The sequence below is a fragment of the Hyperolius riggenbachi genome, chromosome 1 (assembly GCF_040937935.1).
Source record: "Hyperolius riggenbachi isolate aHypRig1 chromosome 1, aHypRig1.pri, whole genome shotgun sequence".
In the NCBI taxonomy this organism is placed as follows: Eukaryota; Metazoa; Chordata; class Amphibia; order Anura; family Hyperoliidae; genus Hyperolius; species Hyperolius riggenbachi.
The window spans coordinates 191,803,571-191,823,412 of record NC_090646.1 but is presented as its reverse complement, the minus strand read 5'-3'; the positions used below and the strand labels follow the sequence as shown (position 1 = coordinate 191,823,412).

At 40.0% G+C, this 19,842-nt stretch overlaps 1 protein-coding gene across 1 annotated transcript in view; it reads left to right on the top strand.

Moving 5' to 3' along the window:
- The window catches only part of HHIP (hedgehog interacting protein), a 186,478-nt gene that overhangs the window by 131,629 nt on the left and 35,007 nt on the right, over positions 1-19,842 (top strand). The window contains exons 5-11 of the mRNA XM_068269847.1: positions 1,026-1,177; positions 5,321-5,494; positions 7,340-7,483; positions 10,976-11,097; positions 14,569-14,692; positions 16,430-16,560; positions 17,924-18,005. Coding sequence (XP_068125948.1) covers positions 1,026-1,177; positions 5,321-5,494; positions 7,340-7,483; positions 10,976-11,097; positions 14,569-14,692; positions 16,430-16,560; positions 17,924-18,005 — 929 coding nt within the window. The remainder of the gene's footprint in view (positions 1-1,025; positions 1,178-5,320; positions 5,495-7,339; positions 7,484-10,975; positions 11,098-14,568; positions 14,693-16,429; positions 16,561-17,923; positions 18,006-19,842) is intronic.

Here is a 19,842-nt window from a genome sequence, read left to right as displayed (position 1 = left end):
TTACCATGACCTTGCTGGGTAGTCTGTAATACCTTTAATGAGTAACTGTACATGGTTTATTGCAAGCTTTCGAAATGTTAAGTTTCTTCTTCAGGCATTATATCTAATTAGATCAGAACCTTACATGGTGTATGGTTCTGATCCAGTCCTGTATAATGCCTGAAGAGGAAACTTAACCTTTTTTTTGAAAGCTTGCAATAAACCATGTACAGTTAGTCATTAAAGGTATTACCAGAATCAACATTTGCTGGTTTGATGTCGGCATTTCTAGTTGTCCATGTGACCTAGGCTTTAGGAGTTGACATTAACTTCATGCCAGTCTTTTAAAGTAAACTATTTCATTCATTTCCAATTTATAAAAGTAAGGGGAAAAAAACATCTCAGCTACGGTAGTGTTATGCACATTATCTGCTGTGAGTTCTGTGCCGGAGTCAGAGATAGCGGGTTATTACCTACAGTGAGCCATGATGAGCGGACCACCAGAGTTGTGACAAGTGACGTAGCTGCCCCCAGGGTAAAACAAAGATTTGCATGGTGCACCAGCAGCATGAACGTTTTCAAAACATATTGCCAAGACAGTGGAACTTGGCAGCATCACTGCTTTTTTTCCTCTTCAGTTTTGCATATTTGGATGAAATGTCACTAACTTCTTCTTCATTTTCCGACCAGGAACTACAAGCAACCTAGTAACACAGCTAAGAATTCCTACACAAGACCTTAGCTTGTCTTTGTGACTAACATAAGATTACACTCACAAATCACAGCACAAAAGTAGTATAAGAGCCTGGTGCATAGATAACCGCGGCAGACAGGTCTCTTGTCCTAACGCTCAAGTAGCCCCCTGAAGTAAAATGTTTTATAATCTGTTTGTGTGCATTAGTTACGGAAAAATAAATAAATGAAATAAAGAGGTTTGGGCACAGATTATCTGATAGAAAGAAAGAGACTTTTTCTGGGTTCCAACTGAAACACAATAAAGCACATAATTAACTTTACCATTCTTTGTGTTTCTCTTTTGACTGCAGGGAGGAGATGAAAGAGGGCTGCTAGGCCTTGCATTCCATCCCAATTATAAGAAAAATGGAAAGCTGTATGTGTCTTACACCACCAACCAAGAACGCTGGGCCAGCGGACCTCACGACCACATTCTTCGAGTTGTGGAGTATACAGTATCTAGGTACCACATCCACCTCATGCCACTGTCTTCACTACTTAAAGGGTTGGCAGATTTAAAGTGTAAAAAACAATACCTGTATGTTATGGCCTGTAACTTTGCAGCTGTGCCATATCATTTTACATACCACAGGAAGTGGGTTATTGGAAGAAGGGACACCAGTAACCTTGTCTCCCAAAAACCCTGCTGTGGCTCTTGTAACAAAAATACCATAGGTGAACCAGATAAAATCTAATAATTGTATTACTTTATATCATATTGGAAATATACACATGTACAAAGAAGTGTGTCCAATTTGGATTGTTAAAGGGGCACTATGGCGAAAAACTGTATAATGTAAAATTGATATTTGCACTTCCACATAAGATGTACATTTGTCCTAGAGTAAACGCAGTATTAATTTTTTACTTCCTTTTGTAGCTGTCACTTACAGCCAATATTATGTTCAACCAGTTCTGAACCTCTTAACTACAGGTTTTGGACTTGTCCATCTCACGTGGGATTCTTAGGATTTCTTTTATTTCAAAAACACTTCCTGAATGGCTGTAGTACAGTCCAACTGCCAGAAATGTTTGCTCATCAGTAGGCAGCCTGCCTGGCATATTTGTATAGATCCTTTCCAGGGAGTGCCTTTAAAAAAAATTGAAAGAAAATCTGAGAATCCCCCTTGAGGAGATGGACTAATCCAAACCTGATGTCAAGAGATTCAGAGCTTTCAGGTTATAATATCTATTGTAAGCAATGGCCACACAGAAGTAAACAAATGACAGTACATTTACTCAGGAACGAGTGTATGTATGTGTGCATATGGTTTTTAAATGTTAAAATTTTTCACCATAGTGCACCTTTATTTACTATTTTACAACATACATATTATATAGATCAGATATACAAAACAACTTTGAAAGTATATTATGAGAAAGGGTGTCATACTTTAACCACCTTACAACCGGCTAACGCCGATTGGCGGCTGCAAGGTGGCTCCCCCGGGACCACCTAACGCCGATTGGCGGCTGCAAGGTGGCTCCCCCGGGACCACCTAACGCCGATTGGCGTCAAGTCCTAGTGGAGTGTTTTGCAGGGGATCGCGTGTGCAGATGCTGGCAGGTTGTTAAAAGTAGAAACACTGGTTTATGTTGTACAGCGCTGCGAACTACCGCAATGCTGTACTGAGGACAGCCCTGTCACTCGGCCGTCCCCTGGAGCGGCTCACAGAGCAATCGCTCTCAACGGCTGATGCCGATGAGAGGCGATCTTCTGTGATTGGTTGTCAGGGGGAGCAAGGGAGGGTAGGAGGAAAAAATTTAAAGAAAAATAAAGAATTTTAATACATTAAATTAACTTCCTGAGCATTCTGGACGAGCTGAGCTCGTCCAGAGACACCGGAGGGTGCCGCTCAGGCCCTGCTGGGCCGATTTTTACGAAATAAAAAGGAACACACGCAGCCGGCACTTTGCCAGCCGCGTGTGCTACCTGATTGCCGCAGCACGGCGATGCGCCGCGTGCAGCGGCGAAAGAGGGTCCCCCCAGCCGCCTGAGCCCAGCGCAGCCGGACCAAACAGTTCCGGCCAGCGCTAAGGGCTGGATCGGAGGCGGCTGACGTCAGGACGTTGGCTGACGTCCATGATGTCACTCCGGTCGTCGCCATGGCGACGAGGAAAGCAAAACAAGAAGGGCCGCTCATCGCGACCCTTCTTGTTACTTCTGATCGCCGGAGGCGATCAGAAGTACAGATTAGGAGCGCCCTCTAGTGGGCTTTCATGCAGCCAACTTTCAGTTGGCTGCAAGAAGTAGTTTTTTTTTTATAAAAAAAAAACGTCCGGTCGCCAGCCTGGCGATCTTAATAGAACGCCAGGCAGGTTAACAATAAAATGAATAATTAAAAAAAAAGAAATGTTACAGCAGCAATCAGATGCCACCAACAGAAAGCTCTGTTGGTGGCAAGAAAGGGAAGTAAAATGTATTTGTATGCCAAGTTGTATGGCTCTGCAGCGAGCTGTTAAAGCTGCAGATCACTGAATTGTAAAAAATAGCCTCGTCACTAGGGGGTGTAAGCCTATGGTTTTTAAGTGGTTAAGGACACTACCCGATGTGCTTTTCACAGCACCAAGGCTGCTTCATCAGAACTCAAATATTATTCCCTTTATAACAGTGCATTTGTATTGTTTTGATGTACATGTCTGATAGTTGTTCATTTAGATTGCACGAGGCATGAAGTAGCATATGCCAAGCAAATTCCCTGTATGTCTGGGGCAGGGATGATAGAATTCTGTTATGCAGTCAATAAGGACAGTGTCAGAAGTATTTCCGGTAGTAGTGGCGGCACTCCACTCTGAAAATGGAATGTACACCTCCTTTTAAAGATACTAGAATAAAGTGATACAGTTTTATCTGGTTCTCTTGTGGTGGTCTTCTTCTATAATAATTACTAGACAGGAAGTAATGTATGTGCAGCGCAGGGCAATATATTTACACAAAATTAACTGTATTCCACCATGTTTGGTAATAAGCTGTTGTACATATCATTTCCATGATTTCTGTCCTTTATAACATATCTTTCTTGCCCTGAAGATCTATCTTGCTATGTGGTTAGTGGTGAGCAGACTGAACAGTGCAGCTTGAGATCACACGCAGGACAAGCAGAGTGCATATATTTGTAAATTGATTTCAAATGCAAATCAAAAAGTATCCCCTGGCCCTTAGCATGTTTAATATCGTAAAGTGTCCCCGAAGCAAAACCTGCAACCAAAAACAGATACTTACCTAGGTAGAGGGATGTCCTAGTTAGAGCTAGATGTCCTCCTTGCCCCCACCGAACCCCTGGAACATATCTAACAACTGCTTCTCGAATATGTTATCGTGGTAGCACTCCCTGCCATGTACAAGTGCAGCTGTACTGTGCATGCGTGAGAACAGGCTCACCTGCTAAGTAAGCTGGTGCTGCTTGTGCTCAAGCGGTTCTCTGCTACTGCTCAGAGGCAGCCGTACTCACCCTTGCACAGTATGGCTACGCTTGTGCTTGAAGTGGAGCGTGACTGCCATAAGGCACCAGCATAGCGGCAAGGAGGACACGAGAAGCCTCTGTAGAGGCTTCCCTCTACCTAGGAAAGTATCTGTTTTTTTGTCTAGTAAAGACAAAACATATAAAATTAAAGAATATAAATATTTGTAATTCATTTTTTTTTCACAGAAAGTTCAAAGGACCAGTGTGTTCAAAAATTGTAAAATTGAAAATACATGTGTACACAAACCTACATCTAAGAAGTACATTTATCCCAGAGTTTAATGCACTATGAATTCATTACTTTTCTCCTCTGTTGCTGTCACTTCCAGTAGCCAGTAAAAGACTCATTTGACAGGTTTTGGACTCATCGATCTCATCATGTTAGATTTCCATTATTCTTTACAAAAGCATATGGAGTACCTACTGTAAAGGACAGTGAGTGACATTTGAAAAGTAATTTAGTGCATTTTATTTTGGAACAAATGTACATTTTATATGCATGCATACACATGTATTTTACATTTTACAATTTTTCACAATAGTAGTCCTTTAAATGTGCCTTTTGACCAATTATGCAAATCCTGTATGCTGCTTATTCATTTTGCACTTTTAAGAAGATCCCTAAGTCTATGTTTCCACTGTAGCCGATTCACAGCATTTCCCCGTATGCAAATTCACATTCCGAATCGCAACCTAATTGAAATCAATTCACTGCTCTGGAATCACGTGGGGGAAATAGTGCCGTTATATATTTTTTGGACATTGCATCTGAATTCCTATAGCCATGGGAATCAGATGCAAATTCGCATCAACATGGGTGCTGTGTCCAGTTCAGAAAGGAACTTGGCACCCTAGTGTAAATAGGCCTCAAAGCATTTGTTATTTGCAAACCATTGCAACATAGGTCCTAGTGCAAGTTGTTTGCAGTGCATTTTCTGTACTTGCACCCCCTTGTCCTGCTAACAACTAACTACAACTGCTACTGCTACACCTAACATTGCAGCAGCCCTAGGCATGCAGGGAAACTAGTTCAGCTTACATCCACTGGTGTTGCTGTTTAATCCTTATTCTACATTTTCATTTTTGTTTTGACAATTGTGAAGAGCATGCCTACAGAATTTTTTGTCTGTCATTGGAAACAGGAAGAACCCCAGCCAAGTTGATGTGAGGACGGAGAGGATTTTCCTCGAAGTAGCCGAGTTGCACAGAAAGCACCTGGGTGGACAGCTTTTGTTTGGTCCAGATGGCTTCCTGTATATTTTCCTTGGAGATGGAATGATAACTATTGATGATATGGAAGAAATGGATGGCTTGAGGTAAAAATACAATAATATACCATTTCATAAACATTGCTTTCTCGTGTTTTCTTACCATGATGTGCTTGAATTACGGGAATACAAACAAACTGACTTTTCAGAATGCAGCATTTTACTTCAACCTGAGCATTTCTTTACCACATAACCTTGTTTCTTATCGCTTATCAAAGAAAATGCTCCTTGTTTTATTTTCCTACATCTGACAAATGTATGATAAGGCACAAAGGTTCAATCGTCCATATTTTTAAACTTTTCATGTAGACCATACTGTTGATTTCTCAACGCCTCACCCCCAGTTCACACCAAAACCTTGTTACTGCACCACAACTGTGCTTTGATGATATGTAATGACAGAGAAAGCTGTGTTTGTGTGGAGAGCAGAAAAGAGGTTATGATGATTAGGAGATCAAGATACTGTATTATGGGGTTACGACCATGATTAGATCTGAAATTAGCATTATGCTGGGTTAATACAGAATAATATTTGAACAATTTAGTAAAAGACCAATTTCTTTACAGCCTTTGAAAAATACTGTTTATGGAAGATTCTTGCAGGATGTTAACATTTTGGACCCGTCCTGAAAGGAATTCTGGAAATCTCAATCTTTAAAAAAAAAATGTAAACTATTGTAGGGAGAAAAAATAATTGAGATATTGCAGTGATTTCAGGGAACACATTTGTTGTGCATTTATGCATGTAATTATACCAAAGAACAATGGGAAGTAGTCACAAAAGTAAACTTAATGTGCACACACGGGACGTGTAAATGTTACTGGACGTAATGCACGTTATGTAAATACTCCAGCTCATGTTATGCAAACAACATATATAATGCTTATAGAACATATGTTAGAGGATGACTAACTCAGACCAAGTCAGCCACTAACCATACGTTAAACAAGAAAGGTATACATTGCATAAAATGAGTTATGCAGATTGTGTAATTCACAATACATAGTTTACGTAATGCCCGCTAAACTTTATGTGCGCTGTGTGCACATGTAAATATATATATGTTATATATAACATATTGACTGCAATATATTTGTACAAATCAGTGTATGTACAAAAAATTATACCCATGCATGTCAAATACTTTTTTTCCAAATGCATTGAAGTCAAAGGGCATGAGAAACATTTTTAAGAAAGTTCTTATTTTTTGTGAAAAATGTGCACAATAGAAAAATTACATTACAAAAATTCAATAATATTTTCACAAAAAAATTGACTTGGGGGGAGATAAGAGGCCGCATGCCAAAGTAAATCAACTCTCCTGGTTTGAAGCTGCCCTGCTTTGTTGTACACATAGCCTGAATTCCAGAACTCTGTGCATCTTCCTTACTTTCTGGTGTGCAATGACTTGCTTGCTGTGTTGCATCTGCTGTGTCCTGATGATTCCAGGACACATAAGCTTCAGTGATTAGTGCCACAGTGCTGACTTGAAAATCTTAAATAGAAAGAGATAAGATTTTTTTCTCCTAGAGAAATGTATGGATCAACCTGAAGCTTAAACCCTTGCTGGCTCTTTTTAAAGATAGAGTATTATACCAGAAGAAGGCACAGCCTTATAGAAGTGATCGGAAAATTGATCATAAAAACAATTGGAAGTCAAATCGGACCTCTTGGAAATTATCGACTCGACCTGTCAGTCTGATAGGAAATTGCATCGTGTGTGCCAGGCATAAAACGGCTGTTTCCTCCTGCAAACCATTGATTGCTAGTCAGGGTGTTGGACAGGATGATATGGGGGGGATAACCCCTATCTACAATGTATTCAGTAAACAAAGTTAAGTTATTTCACAAAATATTCAGTCAACCTTCTGTTTTCCAATTTATTATTTTAGTGACTTTACAGGATCAGTCTTGAGGCTGGATGTTGATGTGGATGTCTGCAGTGCTCTGTATTCTATACCAAGAAATAATCCACATTTTAATAGCACCAATCAGCCACCAGAGATCTTTGCACATGGATTACATAGCCCAGGCAGGTGAGCCGTGTGTATACATATATATGATGTCAATGCCTTAATGTTTTGATATAATTCATTTTCCCATATTTAAGACATTTATACTATGTCCCAACTTTGTAGATACTTGAAATTTACTGTGCTGTAATATATACAGTGTCTTGGAAATCTAAGCGCAAGAACATCTCTAAATAAGGCCTCCCAAGAAGCTTCTTATAACTCTTGTGCTGGAGGCTTAATGCAGAAGTCCAGTTTTGCAGGTTAAATCATCCTATACATATCCCTTTGTTTTGACACTAAACACTTTGTTTATATAGCTTTTCTTGAGATAAAGAGCTAAATCATCCAGCCAACTAACATTGGGTTTATTAGCAATTTGTCTGCTAATAGGTGGGAAAAGATTACAAACCTCACCTTGGTTCACAAACATACTGGGGGTTCTAACACTTGAACTTCATTTTAACACTTCATGTTCTCCTCTTATGTCCCACCTATTTAACAGATGCCCCCTATCTCATCACCACTATCTAAGAATTCCTAATACTTAACTAACGGAGTGCTCAAATTTATGGGTCACCTAATCTTCTTCTGAGCACATCACCCCATACAACCCTCTAACCTGACTGTCCTCATGCAGCCCCATCTGCTGTCCATTTTTCAGTCTTGTACTGTTGAAAGGGTGTGACTCCTTAGAGCTTTACTCCTGTGATCAAATGCAGAGCAGGAGCACCAGAGTCATATGTTACCTTCTTCCAGCAGGAGAACATATCTCTACTCCTCTCTAGCCGGGTAGCCTATCACCGTGCAGTCAGTTGGGAAAATAGAATATTAATCACATCCACCATGACAATATTCATGCTGAGAGGTCTATGAAGGATTTTCCCATGCTCCTGACAGCCAAGATCTCCTGCATGTAGTGTCTCATCTCCACTCCACTCTATATTTGGTTGAACGGAGCAATGTCCAGAACTACCATAGATGGTGTAGCCCCTGTACACAGTGTTAGTGGCATGAAACTAGACATGAAGGAACCTGTCTGCTTGAAAATTACCAGGTAGAAGGTGAGTATACCAATACTTCCTTTTCACAGTTACAGCACTGAAACAGGGGGCACCACAACAACAGGCAACAGGGGAAGTGTATTAATGGAACATTGTATGGAAGTACTATTAGGAGACCATATTAAATGAAGGTAATATAAAAAGGGCCTTATAATGATGAGGGAACCAGGGGCATAGCAGTAGCCATAGCGGTCTTAGTGATTTCTAAGGGGCCCTGTAGAAAATGGGTAATTAAACATTTATTTTTTTCTGTGCTCCATATGACTTTACACGCTGTTTGATTTGTACATTGAATGTGAATATATTATAACATTATACAGTAATGAAGTCAACGTCAAGGAAGAAGAGGGAGGTAAGGATTGTAATGAGGGGTCAAGATAACTCAGGACACTTTAAGGGGAGTGCTATAACAGGGGCACTAAAAATTAGGCATCTGTTATAGGAGCAATGCAAGAGGAGGGCCACTAATTGACGGACAGAGGGGCACTATAACAGTGAATATTATAATGGGTGAGATTATAATAGAAAGCTCTATAACTGGGGATAATATAACAGGAGGAACTATAATGAAGGACACTACACTATGACTGGGGGGTGCACTATTATGGAGAGTAATACAGGAAAGATATGTAGCTCTAGAGTCAAAGTAGGAAAGTAGGTAGAATAACTATATGGACAAGGAGGATTTGGTAGATAGGTTTTGTATTGTATATTATGCCAGAATGTAGTTCTACGTTGAGATGTGATTTTGGTAAAAGTGCTGCTCATTTTAGTTAATACACTTCATGTATATTACTGTTTTTTACCAAACAAGGTGTGCTTAAGAAGTTACTATGGGATATATTTACTAAAGATCAGCAAAACTCATGTGTGCATATATCAGGTGTATGGTCTACAGGGAATTATGCATAGTATGTAACATGCATGTTGCTTTTATAATGTGCGCTGGTTATGTAACACCAGTTGTGCTATTTGCGCAATATGTGTAATGTACTTTCCATAGCTGGGAATGGTCAATGAGATGCAAATTATCCCAAGTTGATATAGGATTATACAAATTTTGTATGCTAATGTGTTCAGTTTGAAAATGGACCAATCAAATCCTGCCAAGGTGGAATTTGTTTGTTCCATTTTGAAGCTGCATAAATTTGCATTCATAATTTGCATAATTCTACATCAGCTCAGAACTATTTGCATTTTATTAACCATCCATAGCGCCCATTAAACCTTGTGTACACTATCTGTGCACCTAATTTTTACCAAGCTTTAGTGAAATGTATGTATTTTGGTAGGATTATTCTATTTAAATCTTTACATGATTAACTCTTTTTCTTTAAGTTTGAAGAGTTTCAGTGGATAGCACTCTCGGATTGTAGACTAGTGACGTGCCACGGTCAGTGAGGCATGCGGCATTCCTGGCTCATATATCCATCCATAAAAACTGAAGACCGGTACCATCCATTAGAATGTATGCTCTTTTATTCAATAAAAAGACACATTGACAAGTAAAGGCAACGTTTCGGAGGTAACTCCTCCTTTCTCAAGCGTATGTCAGTGTCAGACACTGACATACGCTTGAGAATGGAGGAGTTAAATCTGAAACGTTGCCTTTGCTTGTCAATGTGTCTTTTTATTGAATAAAAGAGCATACATTCTAACAGATGGTGCCGGTCTTCAACTCTTTTTCTTTGAGGGCATACATAGGCCCATATGCAATTAACCTTTTCTTTTTTCTTTAATAGATAAGGCAATTAACCTTTTCACCTGCGTTATCTCTTAGGAGATCATTTTCATCTTCTATTTAAACTAAATTTTCAGCATTTTACAATTGAAAAAGTACCCAAATGTTGGTGAAAACGTCGTAATAAATTTATTTTGAGTATTTTCTTGCTTGCTGGTGGCTCAAAAGGCATTTTAGGACACGTTGTGAAAAAAAACACCTAAGAGAAAACTCAGGAGAAAAGTGAATTGCATATGGGCCTTTGTGACTCTGTGGTATAAGGAGTAGTTCTGCTTCCTTGTTGCCCAGAAATTTAAAGGCATTGTGCCCATTAAAGCAATATCTACAGCATGTAAACTAGGGTCACGTGCATCCTGGCCCTGCCCACAATATGTCCTGACCATGTTCACTTTCAGCACTGCTGCAGTGTTCCCCAGTACACCCAATGGCAATACGATGGGGGAGAATTTTTTACTTCCTGTCGTGGGATTTATTTAGCTTAGAAACTGTCCTGTATCACTGCCCCACATTGCATTGCTTATGTCTTCCTTATGGCAGACCTCTGGCTGCAACCTCCCCTATGCTCAGGGATTCCTAGCAACACACCTGGCTGCAGGAGCTGTGATTGCGAGAAACAGAATAGCTAAACCATGCACAGCATACTGACGTTTTCATACGCACTGTAAATGTATTTAGTGCAATATTAATATTCTTCTCTTTGTCATCATTTAGATGTGCCGTTGACCGACATCCCAAAGACAGCATCATGAACTTAACAATATTGTGTTCAGACTCAAACACAAAGAACAGGTCCAATACAAGGATATTACCAATCATTAAAGGGAAAGATTATGGTAGGCTACATTGCAATTTCTGCTGTCTCTCTGGGACTTTTAATATGTTTATGCAGCAATAATTGCACATGAAATAAATTAGTGTGAATTGTAGCATATGTCAGAAAAGGAATATTCTCTCTTATTCCAGGAAATGGCTTGTTTTAAGATGTGCCATTACTCTAATGTAAGTCTATTTATTAAGCTCCCCCAGGCTTACTATGAAATCTATTGCACATATTTATGGTATAGTACTCATAAAATACTTCTTCTTTTGGAAAGTGCTGTAATTTTTTAGGCTTATTAGTAATGTCATGATTAAGTGCTCTGTTACGCTTTATTTTCTGCAAGCTACAATGATTGATTAAACTATTTGCAAAGAATTTTACCGCTGAGATTTAAAGTTACATCTTAATATAATGGGCTGAAGCAAAAGCAAGTGATTGTATCCTTCATATTTTATAGAACATTAAAAACTAACAAAAAAAATCAAGGCAGGACATAAATAAGTACCATAATTAACCAAAACGAGGTTGTTGGTTTTTTATTCTTTGTTGGTTTTTTAACTTTAAACAGCCAACTGGTTAGGATAAATTAAAAATATTTTTAATGTGCTAATCTGTAGGTTTTAAAAGGTAAACTTTCATTTGAGTGACTAAATCTTCTTGTGTTCATTGGTGGGATTGAATATCCAAGCAGCTCAGGGTGACCCAAAACCACTAGGAAAGTATAGGGGACTAAAAGTGACTGATTCATTGGTGGGGTGATAGTCATTTAATCCATTCTGCTTGAAGCTGCAAAGGAAAACAACTTTATTGGTTCCCTGTCCCCAGATGGAATTGGCCAGACCACAGAGCTGTTGCAGGTAATACATAACTTAAGAAAGCATACCCAATGCCGGAGGGCAGTCACTGACAGGTCTTCCCTTTCAGCATACAGGGCTGTTAGGTTGGAGCTTAGTCAGATACTTGGGATGAGATTTGTTGAGTCTTAATTTTACCATGCCTGCACCTCCTTGTGTCAGCTCCCTGTTTCTAGCCTTCCCTCTGGATTGGTCATGACTCTGCTGATAACAACTTTCCTGTGCTCTTCTACACATCTACAACCTTAGAGTCTAGCCATGAGCTTCCAGTAGTTCTATTGTCTCCCTCAAAGGGTTTGTGCTATGGCAGCGAGAAACATATTACAGGGAAACCAGAGTGAGAGCGATATGGAGGCTGCCATATTTATTTTCTTTTAGACAATGCCAGTTGCTCTGTAAGTCTAAATTTAGACCATGACTATGGTAGGGATTCAATTATGAGAGATAGTTAGTGACTTGACGTATTTCGAGTTCTATGTGAAAAACTCCAGAAATGTCAGCTATATACTGTAAATGCATAATAATAATCAGCAGTGGCGTACCTAAGGAGCTATAAGCCCCGGTGAAAGTTTTACATCGGGGCCCCCCCAAGCACTCTATACATACCAAATGATACGGCGCATCAAAACCTGCCACGGAAAACCACAGTGTCAGAGGGGATGGTAAACCGTTTGTTAAAGTGACTCTGTAACAAAAATTACAACGTTTTTTCTACCATCCTACAAGTTCCTAAACCTATTCTAATGTGATCTGGCTTACTGCAGCTCTTTCTACTATAACCATCTCTGTAATAAATCAATGTATCTTTCCCCTGTCAGACTTGTCGGCCTGTGTCTGGAAGGCTGCCAAGTTCTTCAGTGTTGAACTGTTCCTCTATGCACACTCCAGTGTGTGTGTTATTTACATGAGCCAGCAGCTTCTCTGCTATCTTATCAGTGATAGAAGAGAGCTGGATAAAAATCCTCCTCTGGAGGCTGTGAAAGGAGCTGGTCTGTCACATACTGAGAAATTAACGACATAGGCAGAGCTGTCTGCAGGAAGCCTGTAATGTTCAGTGCATGAGAGAAGCTGGGGACAGAAGGTAAACACACACAAGTGATCTCTTGAGATTCAGAAGTAAGGCTGTATACAGCCTGCTTGTGTATGGATGTATTTTCTATGTGTGGACATGCTGTACATCAACCTACTTCCTGTTTTGGTGGCCATTTTGTTTGTTTATAAACAAACTTTTTAAAACAGTTTTTGACTACTTTTAATGCGGCGGGGAGCGGTGAAATTGTGACAGAGGGTAATAGGAGATGTCCCCTAACGCACTGGTATGTTTACTTTTGTGCAATTTTAACAATACAGATTCTCTTTAATGATTACAACTATTTAAAGCATCTATAGAAGTGATTATTACCAGCAAAGGACCAATAGAGAGCTAATACTGTGGTTGAGGAAGGGCCCCTCGGGGGCCCCGATGCATGCATTAATATTCAGTGCTATGGCACATTTTTTTCACTCACAAGGGCATATTTTAGTGGAAATGAGCCCTCAACTATGGGTGTATTTGGAGCAGCACTTCTGACCTCAGGGAGGCCCAGAGCTATGGGGCTCCCCCAACTACTAACTATCCCTTCCTATGATAGAAGTGTCCATCTTCCAGATCGGGTATTTTTGTGGCTAAGCTACACTTACTATGGGAGTGAAGATCACGCTAACCCCTCTCGTTTTATGACCCTTGCAAGATGGGTCAGGCTGTGGGTGTCACCAAGAGGAGGCAAGGGAAGGGGTGTACACATGGTTAGGTCCCATCAGTGTTGCTGGGAAAAGGGGGGAGGGTGGGGGAAAGGATTAGTAATTACACCCCTGAATCTAAATAAAGCAATTAACAGTAAACTAGGCACAACTATGATATTGCTTTTTGCATTTCATAAGATGGTAAAGATAGTGTTCAGCTATGGCTAGAGACAACTTTATCTATAGCTCAAGTGTTCACACTTCACCCACCTTGTAGGCCTCTGGATAGACCTGGGTGACCTATTCCTCAGCAATGAACTGAGGTAGACACCTATGGTGTAGTTCCCTAGATGGATACCAAGATACTTGTATTGTTGTATATTCTTTTAATGGTCATGTGACATGGTTGGTCTCATGACTTCCTGTGGGTGGGTATTTAGGTGTCACAGTTGATGGGTGTGGCACACCTGAGGAAGGGCTCCGCACGAAACATGTAGTGTGTGTGTGTGTGTGTGTGTGTGTGTGTGTGTGTGTGTGTGTGTGCCTCTGCATGCTTCTCAATACAGTCATTTACTGAAGTCATTTGTGTGCCGTCTCCATTTGTGTTAATAGTACAACTTTATCTATAACTGAGAACTTTGAGGAATTGTATAGCAGAACTGCATTTTTCTTCCTGCACTCATTTCTTACTGTTCTATAGCATACAATGTAGGTGCAAGTCATAACCTTTACACTTTCATCAAGTCAGTTTCATTGCACTATTTCTATTACACAGCTCTAGAATAGCAATGCTTCACTAATGCATGAGAAAGCCTCAGGATTTGCCAGTCATTCGAACCTAGACGTATTACTCCTGTTAAAGTATTGTTCGTTGTTGTAATGCTACAACAGTTCCTTTTCTTTTCCAGAAACCGAGCCTCCGCTTTTAGAATTCAAGCCACTCAGCAGCGGGCAAACAGTTGGTGGTTTTATTTACAGAGGATGCCAGTCAGAAAGGCTGTATGGAAGCTACGTGTTTGGTGATCGCTATGGGTATGTTAATATTATTATGTATTATTATGTCATGTATTATTTTCTGCCTCTAAATGTATTCTTAAAGATCAGGGGTGTGAGGCTCAGTCACTTAAAGGACAACTGAAACAAGAGGGATTTGGAGGCTGACATATTTATTACCTTTTAAACAATACCAGTTGCCTGGCTTTCTTGGTGAGCCTCAGCCTCTCATACTTTTAGCCATAGACCCTGAACCAGCATGCAGCAAACAGGTGTTTCTGACATTATTGTAAGAGCTGACAAGATTAACTGCACGCTTGTTTCTGGTATTATTCAAACACTGCTGCAGTCAAAAAGACCAGCAGGGCTGCGAGCCAGGCAGCTGGTATTGTTGAAAAGGAAAGAAGTATGACAGCCTCCAAATCCTTCTCACTTCAGTTGACCTTTAAGGGGCCAAAATCTAAAACCTAGTCTAAGTCGTGGGCCCTAAGCAAATAATGCACCTTAGTGGTATTCAGTGGTGCTCCTCCAAACATACCAGGCCATAAAAAAGGATGGTTTTATCCTTTTATCCACACTTTTAATATTAATAAATGTGTGTAATGGTATTACATTATAGAGGATATTAGGGATGCTCATTTAGATTTCGTGGAATTGAAATTTCCGATCGGAAATATGAATTTCCGATCGGAACTTGGAAAACGGAGCTTGGAAATCGGATTTCTGCGGAAAAACTGCATTACTGCAATTCAGTCATTTTACCCCAATCACAGAACTCGAAATCAATGGACCAATCAGAGAATGCATAACAACTCGGAAGTATTTGGCCAATCAGAGAATGCAAAAAATGACAAAAAACACACTACTCGGAAATTGGGAACCGATTGGTAATCTGTGGAATCAGTAATCGGCATTGGCGGAAATCGGAAATTTCTGCGGAATCGTAAATCGACATTTTCGACCATCCCGAGTGGATATGATTTATTTCTTTGAGGTGAATATCAATTGAAGACTTTTGTGCACTGCAACCAAAGGGAGTGATGGTGACAGGCCTCAGATACCCCATAAGCGCTGTTAACACTCTTTGGCTGTCCTCCAGCTCCTGCACAGTCAGAGAGAGTGAGTCACATTCCTCACTTGTTACATTGTGTTTACTTAAATGTATCTATCTAAACTTCGGCTGCGGCAGCATTTCTCTCCACGGAACTTTAAGCTCTGTGTGTAACCCTTCCAATGCTGGTCTAGTAAAAAAAAAATGCTGGTTGTATATAATATGCTGTAAATAATGTTTTAGAGCAAAGCTGAAATGCAGGGTTATATTCCGCTTTAACCAAAGACACTGTCTTTAGGGTGTGGTGGTGGCTGTCACTTGAGAAGTGGAACCTGATGTCACAATCTACTTTCTGTGTTCAGGGCTATTGCTTGTTTGAGTGCCATCTTATGAATACAAAATAAAAATAAAAAACAATAAAAATGTTACAAATGTAATTTATAACAATCTAGACTTCTCCTTATTAATGATTATATAGTGCTTGTTCTAAAAACGATTACCCTACTGATCAGCTAACAGTCTTGTAGACTGATAGAAATAGAGCATCTGTACATAGCTTACTGCTTTTGGTGGATTGCAAAGATAAGCACATATGGTTTTTACATTATATACATAAATATTGTCTACTGAAGGATTTTAGTTTTTAGCCAGAGACATACTTTAACATCATTTGTATATAACTGGTTATTGTGATTAAAAAAATAGTATTTACTTTGTCATTTCAGAAACTTTGTAACGCTCCAGCAAAACTCCATTACTAAGCATTGGCAAGAGAAACCATTTTGTCTCGGGAGTGGATCTTCCTGCAGAGGACCCTTTACTGGACATATACAGGGATTTGGAGAAGATGAATTAGGTACAGTACATATTATTTCACTAAACTGAGTGCGCTTAGTAAATATAATAATATGAATGACTTACACATCAGCTTCTGGTTTCTTGGGTGAAGGTTTTGCCCCTTTCCTCTGTCAATGTTTCCATGGCTACCTGTAACTCTCCTCTGAGCTCCAGAATACAGCAGGTTACCCTCATAGCAGAGTCTAGGGGTGTACCTCTCCACAAGGCTGTTGTAGTGTCTGTTGCAGTCGGGAGCAGTTGCAAGCCATTCTGTTAGATGAAGGTATCACATTTGCTTTACAAAAAGCTGTGACAGTCAGGTGTTGCTTTGCATTAATGCAACAGACAAACCCAAACTGAAGTAATTTAACTGGGGGCACGGCGGAATGAAGTTAATTGAGCGCGGGTTCCAGGACCAGGGATCAGGTTAGTTTTAGGGGATAGGATAAGGGTAGGATAGAGTTTAAATTGTACATTATATTAGTGCTAAGGAAAAGGATAGGGGTCGAATAGAGTTTAGATTGCAGATAGATAGTAGAAGATTGTTAAAGTGGAACTGAATTTTTGGTACTTTCTCAATTGCAAAGTGCTGAAAAGTTATTTTAAAACTAAGATAAAAAATTATCTCCTAGAAGATAATTATCCTGAATAATTTATTGCATTCTTCTATACAGTATGTCGCCACAGTGTCTCTAATAAAAAAAATGACTAAAATTTTACTATTGGCAAATAACCAGAACCTTAATGAACATTTCAATTTTAAATTATGCAACCCAGACACAAAATGGGCACATCCACTGGTCCTGCCTGACTACTCGATCCAGTGGTGAAGCTACTGTGAAAAGATTCTAACGTTTTTGAATTGTGACAGTGTGCTCTGAGAGAGCAAAGTACATCGCCAGGATTGGTCGGCTGGAGGGAGGGGTTTTAGAAAAAAAACCAGGAAGCTCTGTTGGTGGAGAGAAAAGGGGGGGGATCACTTGTGTGCTGAGTTGTGCGGCCCTGCAGCTTGGCCTTAAAGCTGCAGTGGCCAATTTCAGGAAAAATGCCCTGGTCTTTAGGGGGGGTTTAACACTGCGGTCCTCAAGTGGTTAAACAGAACTTCTTGTATATTCACTAAAGAGAAGACCGAGATTCTCCCCATACTTGATGCAGATTTCCCACTACCCCTATATTCTGTTTCCACTATTCATCCTTGTGAACCTTAGAAATGCCAGTGAATGTTTCCAGCAAATGGAAAAATGGCAAATCCAGACAAGAGGGTGTGCTTGAGTTTGCCCATTTTTTTATTCTCCATGAGCACACAATAACTAAGATCAAAGTATTTTAAATAGGCTGTCTAACAAATTCCTGTAACATGTACTCTATGGTATTTCTAACAGGTGAAGTCTACATTTTGTCAACCAGTAAGAGTATGACTCAGTCACATAGTGGAAAACTCTACAAAATCATTGACCCTAAAAGGTGAGTGTAACTTTTAAATTGTTCTCTCATGTTTTAATGTTGTGTGTTTTGTTACAGTGAGGTTGGTTTAGTAATTGTTTTTGTCTTGTGTGGTACCTTGCACATACATTACCAGTGAATACTGTAGCTTAGTGCATGCTTAAAGCCAGGTTCACACTCGATGCTGTGACCATATTCAATTCTGTGACCTTACATATGCTGTCACCCTCAATGGAACAGAACACCCATGGAGCAACCGTTCAAACACATCTGTGACATCAGTCGTCATCAAAGCATTATCATGACATATCCGACTTCTGTCAGGTGTCCGGAAAAATTGTGCATGTTATCCTGGCATCGTAATGATTAGAACAGACACTGGAAGGAAAAGACTTGTCCCTTGCTTTGTTGGGGTCTGTTATGTGAATTTGACCATTTTCAGGTCTAGTGTAAACCATCCCTTGTTCAGTAAACAACCACAAGCCAGAAAGATTTCCATAGTGTTCAATACATTCATTACCATGGAAAGCTTTTTCCTGGAGCCATAAGTTAATTGGCTCCTCCCCAAACTGGCTTTATCTCTTGTACTCCAGAAACAAAAGCAGTAGACCCCAGGCTCAACCGCACAAGATTGGTACCAGGGAGTCGACCAGTGAGCACCCGGATGCACCAAGGGTATGAGGAAACAATGCTCTTGTACGCCTGTTGAAGTTTAGAGAATCTAGCATAGGCCCAGGTGTCCCACAAGATTGCGTAAAGATCCAACTGACTGGAACTTTGTGTAACGTCCAAGCACATCCTTACCCCGCTGACCATAAACCATTACATTATGTGCCATGCCATTGTCCCTTCTCCCCTCCCCATAGTAACAGTACATTTCACTCACATGTAGCGGAGAGACATGCCTGGATGATTGAATCCCAACTCTCATGGGTGCCACTTGTAGTGCATGTGTATGCATCTTCTATAGCAGAGAGATTAAACTGGGAATATGGTAGGGATAAGATTGTGAGCTCCTTTAAAGGACAATTATTGACTTGAAGATATACTCTGTAAGTGCTGTAGAAGATAATCATTTGCTTCACTTAGGTGTCCCGCGATCTGTAGTTATACCTCTAGGTAATTTACCTTCTAAAACAGAAGGTATTTGTAATAATTCAGCTTTAAGTGAGCAATTGTGGTCTCCCACAATGCATCACTACTGAATATGTAAATGATCTCTTTATGCCCCTGAAGCCAGACTTACATCCAAAACCGCTGGTGTATAGCAAGCCTATAGCTTATAAACTTTTCAGAGCCACATCAACCCAACTTGCAGACAGCCTGTTTCTGACTTTTGGTCCTCATCAGTGCATGGAAGGGATTGATCCAGTTCAATGGTATAGGGCTTGAACCAGTACAACAGAATACCCAAGCAGCTCTGGTTGACCCAAAACCACTAGGAAAGTGTAGGGGACTAAAAGAGACCGACATTGAAAGAGGAGCAGCCTCATTGATAATAATGTACTTCTTTGTTAACCATTCTTCTCTAGTTGGGGTCATAAAAGGAGAGAATGTGCTAAGCATCTTTTTTTTTATTATGTGAAAGTGTACTGCGCAAACTAAAAATATGTTAACCCATAGTTTTCATTTGTTCATAAAACATATGCTAAATCTGAGAACAGCAGCATGAAAACTGAAATCCTCCTTTGCCTCCCAGGGTCTTTCCCCCTATTTGAATGGCAGGAATGCTGTGATATACAGAGATCAGTTAAACACCTTGAATGTGTATATAAATGCAGCTAAGCTCTCTCTGATTATAATGGCCAACAGACATGCAGGTCCCAAAATGGCTGTGTTTACAGCCAGAGTAAACGAA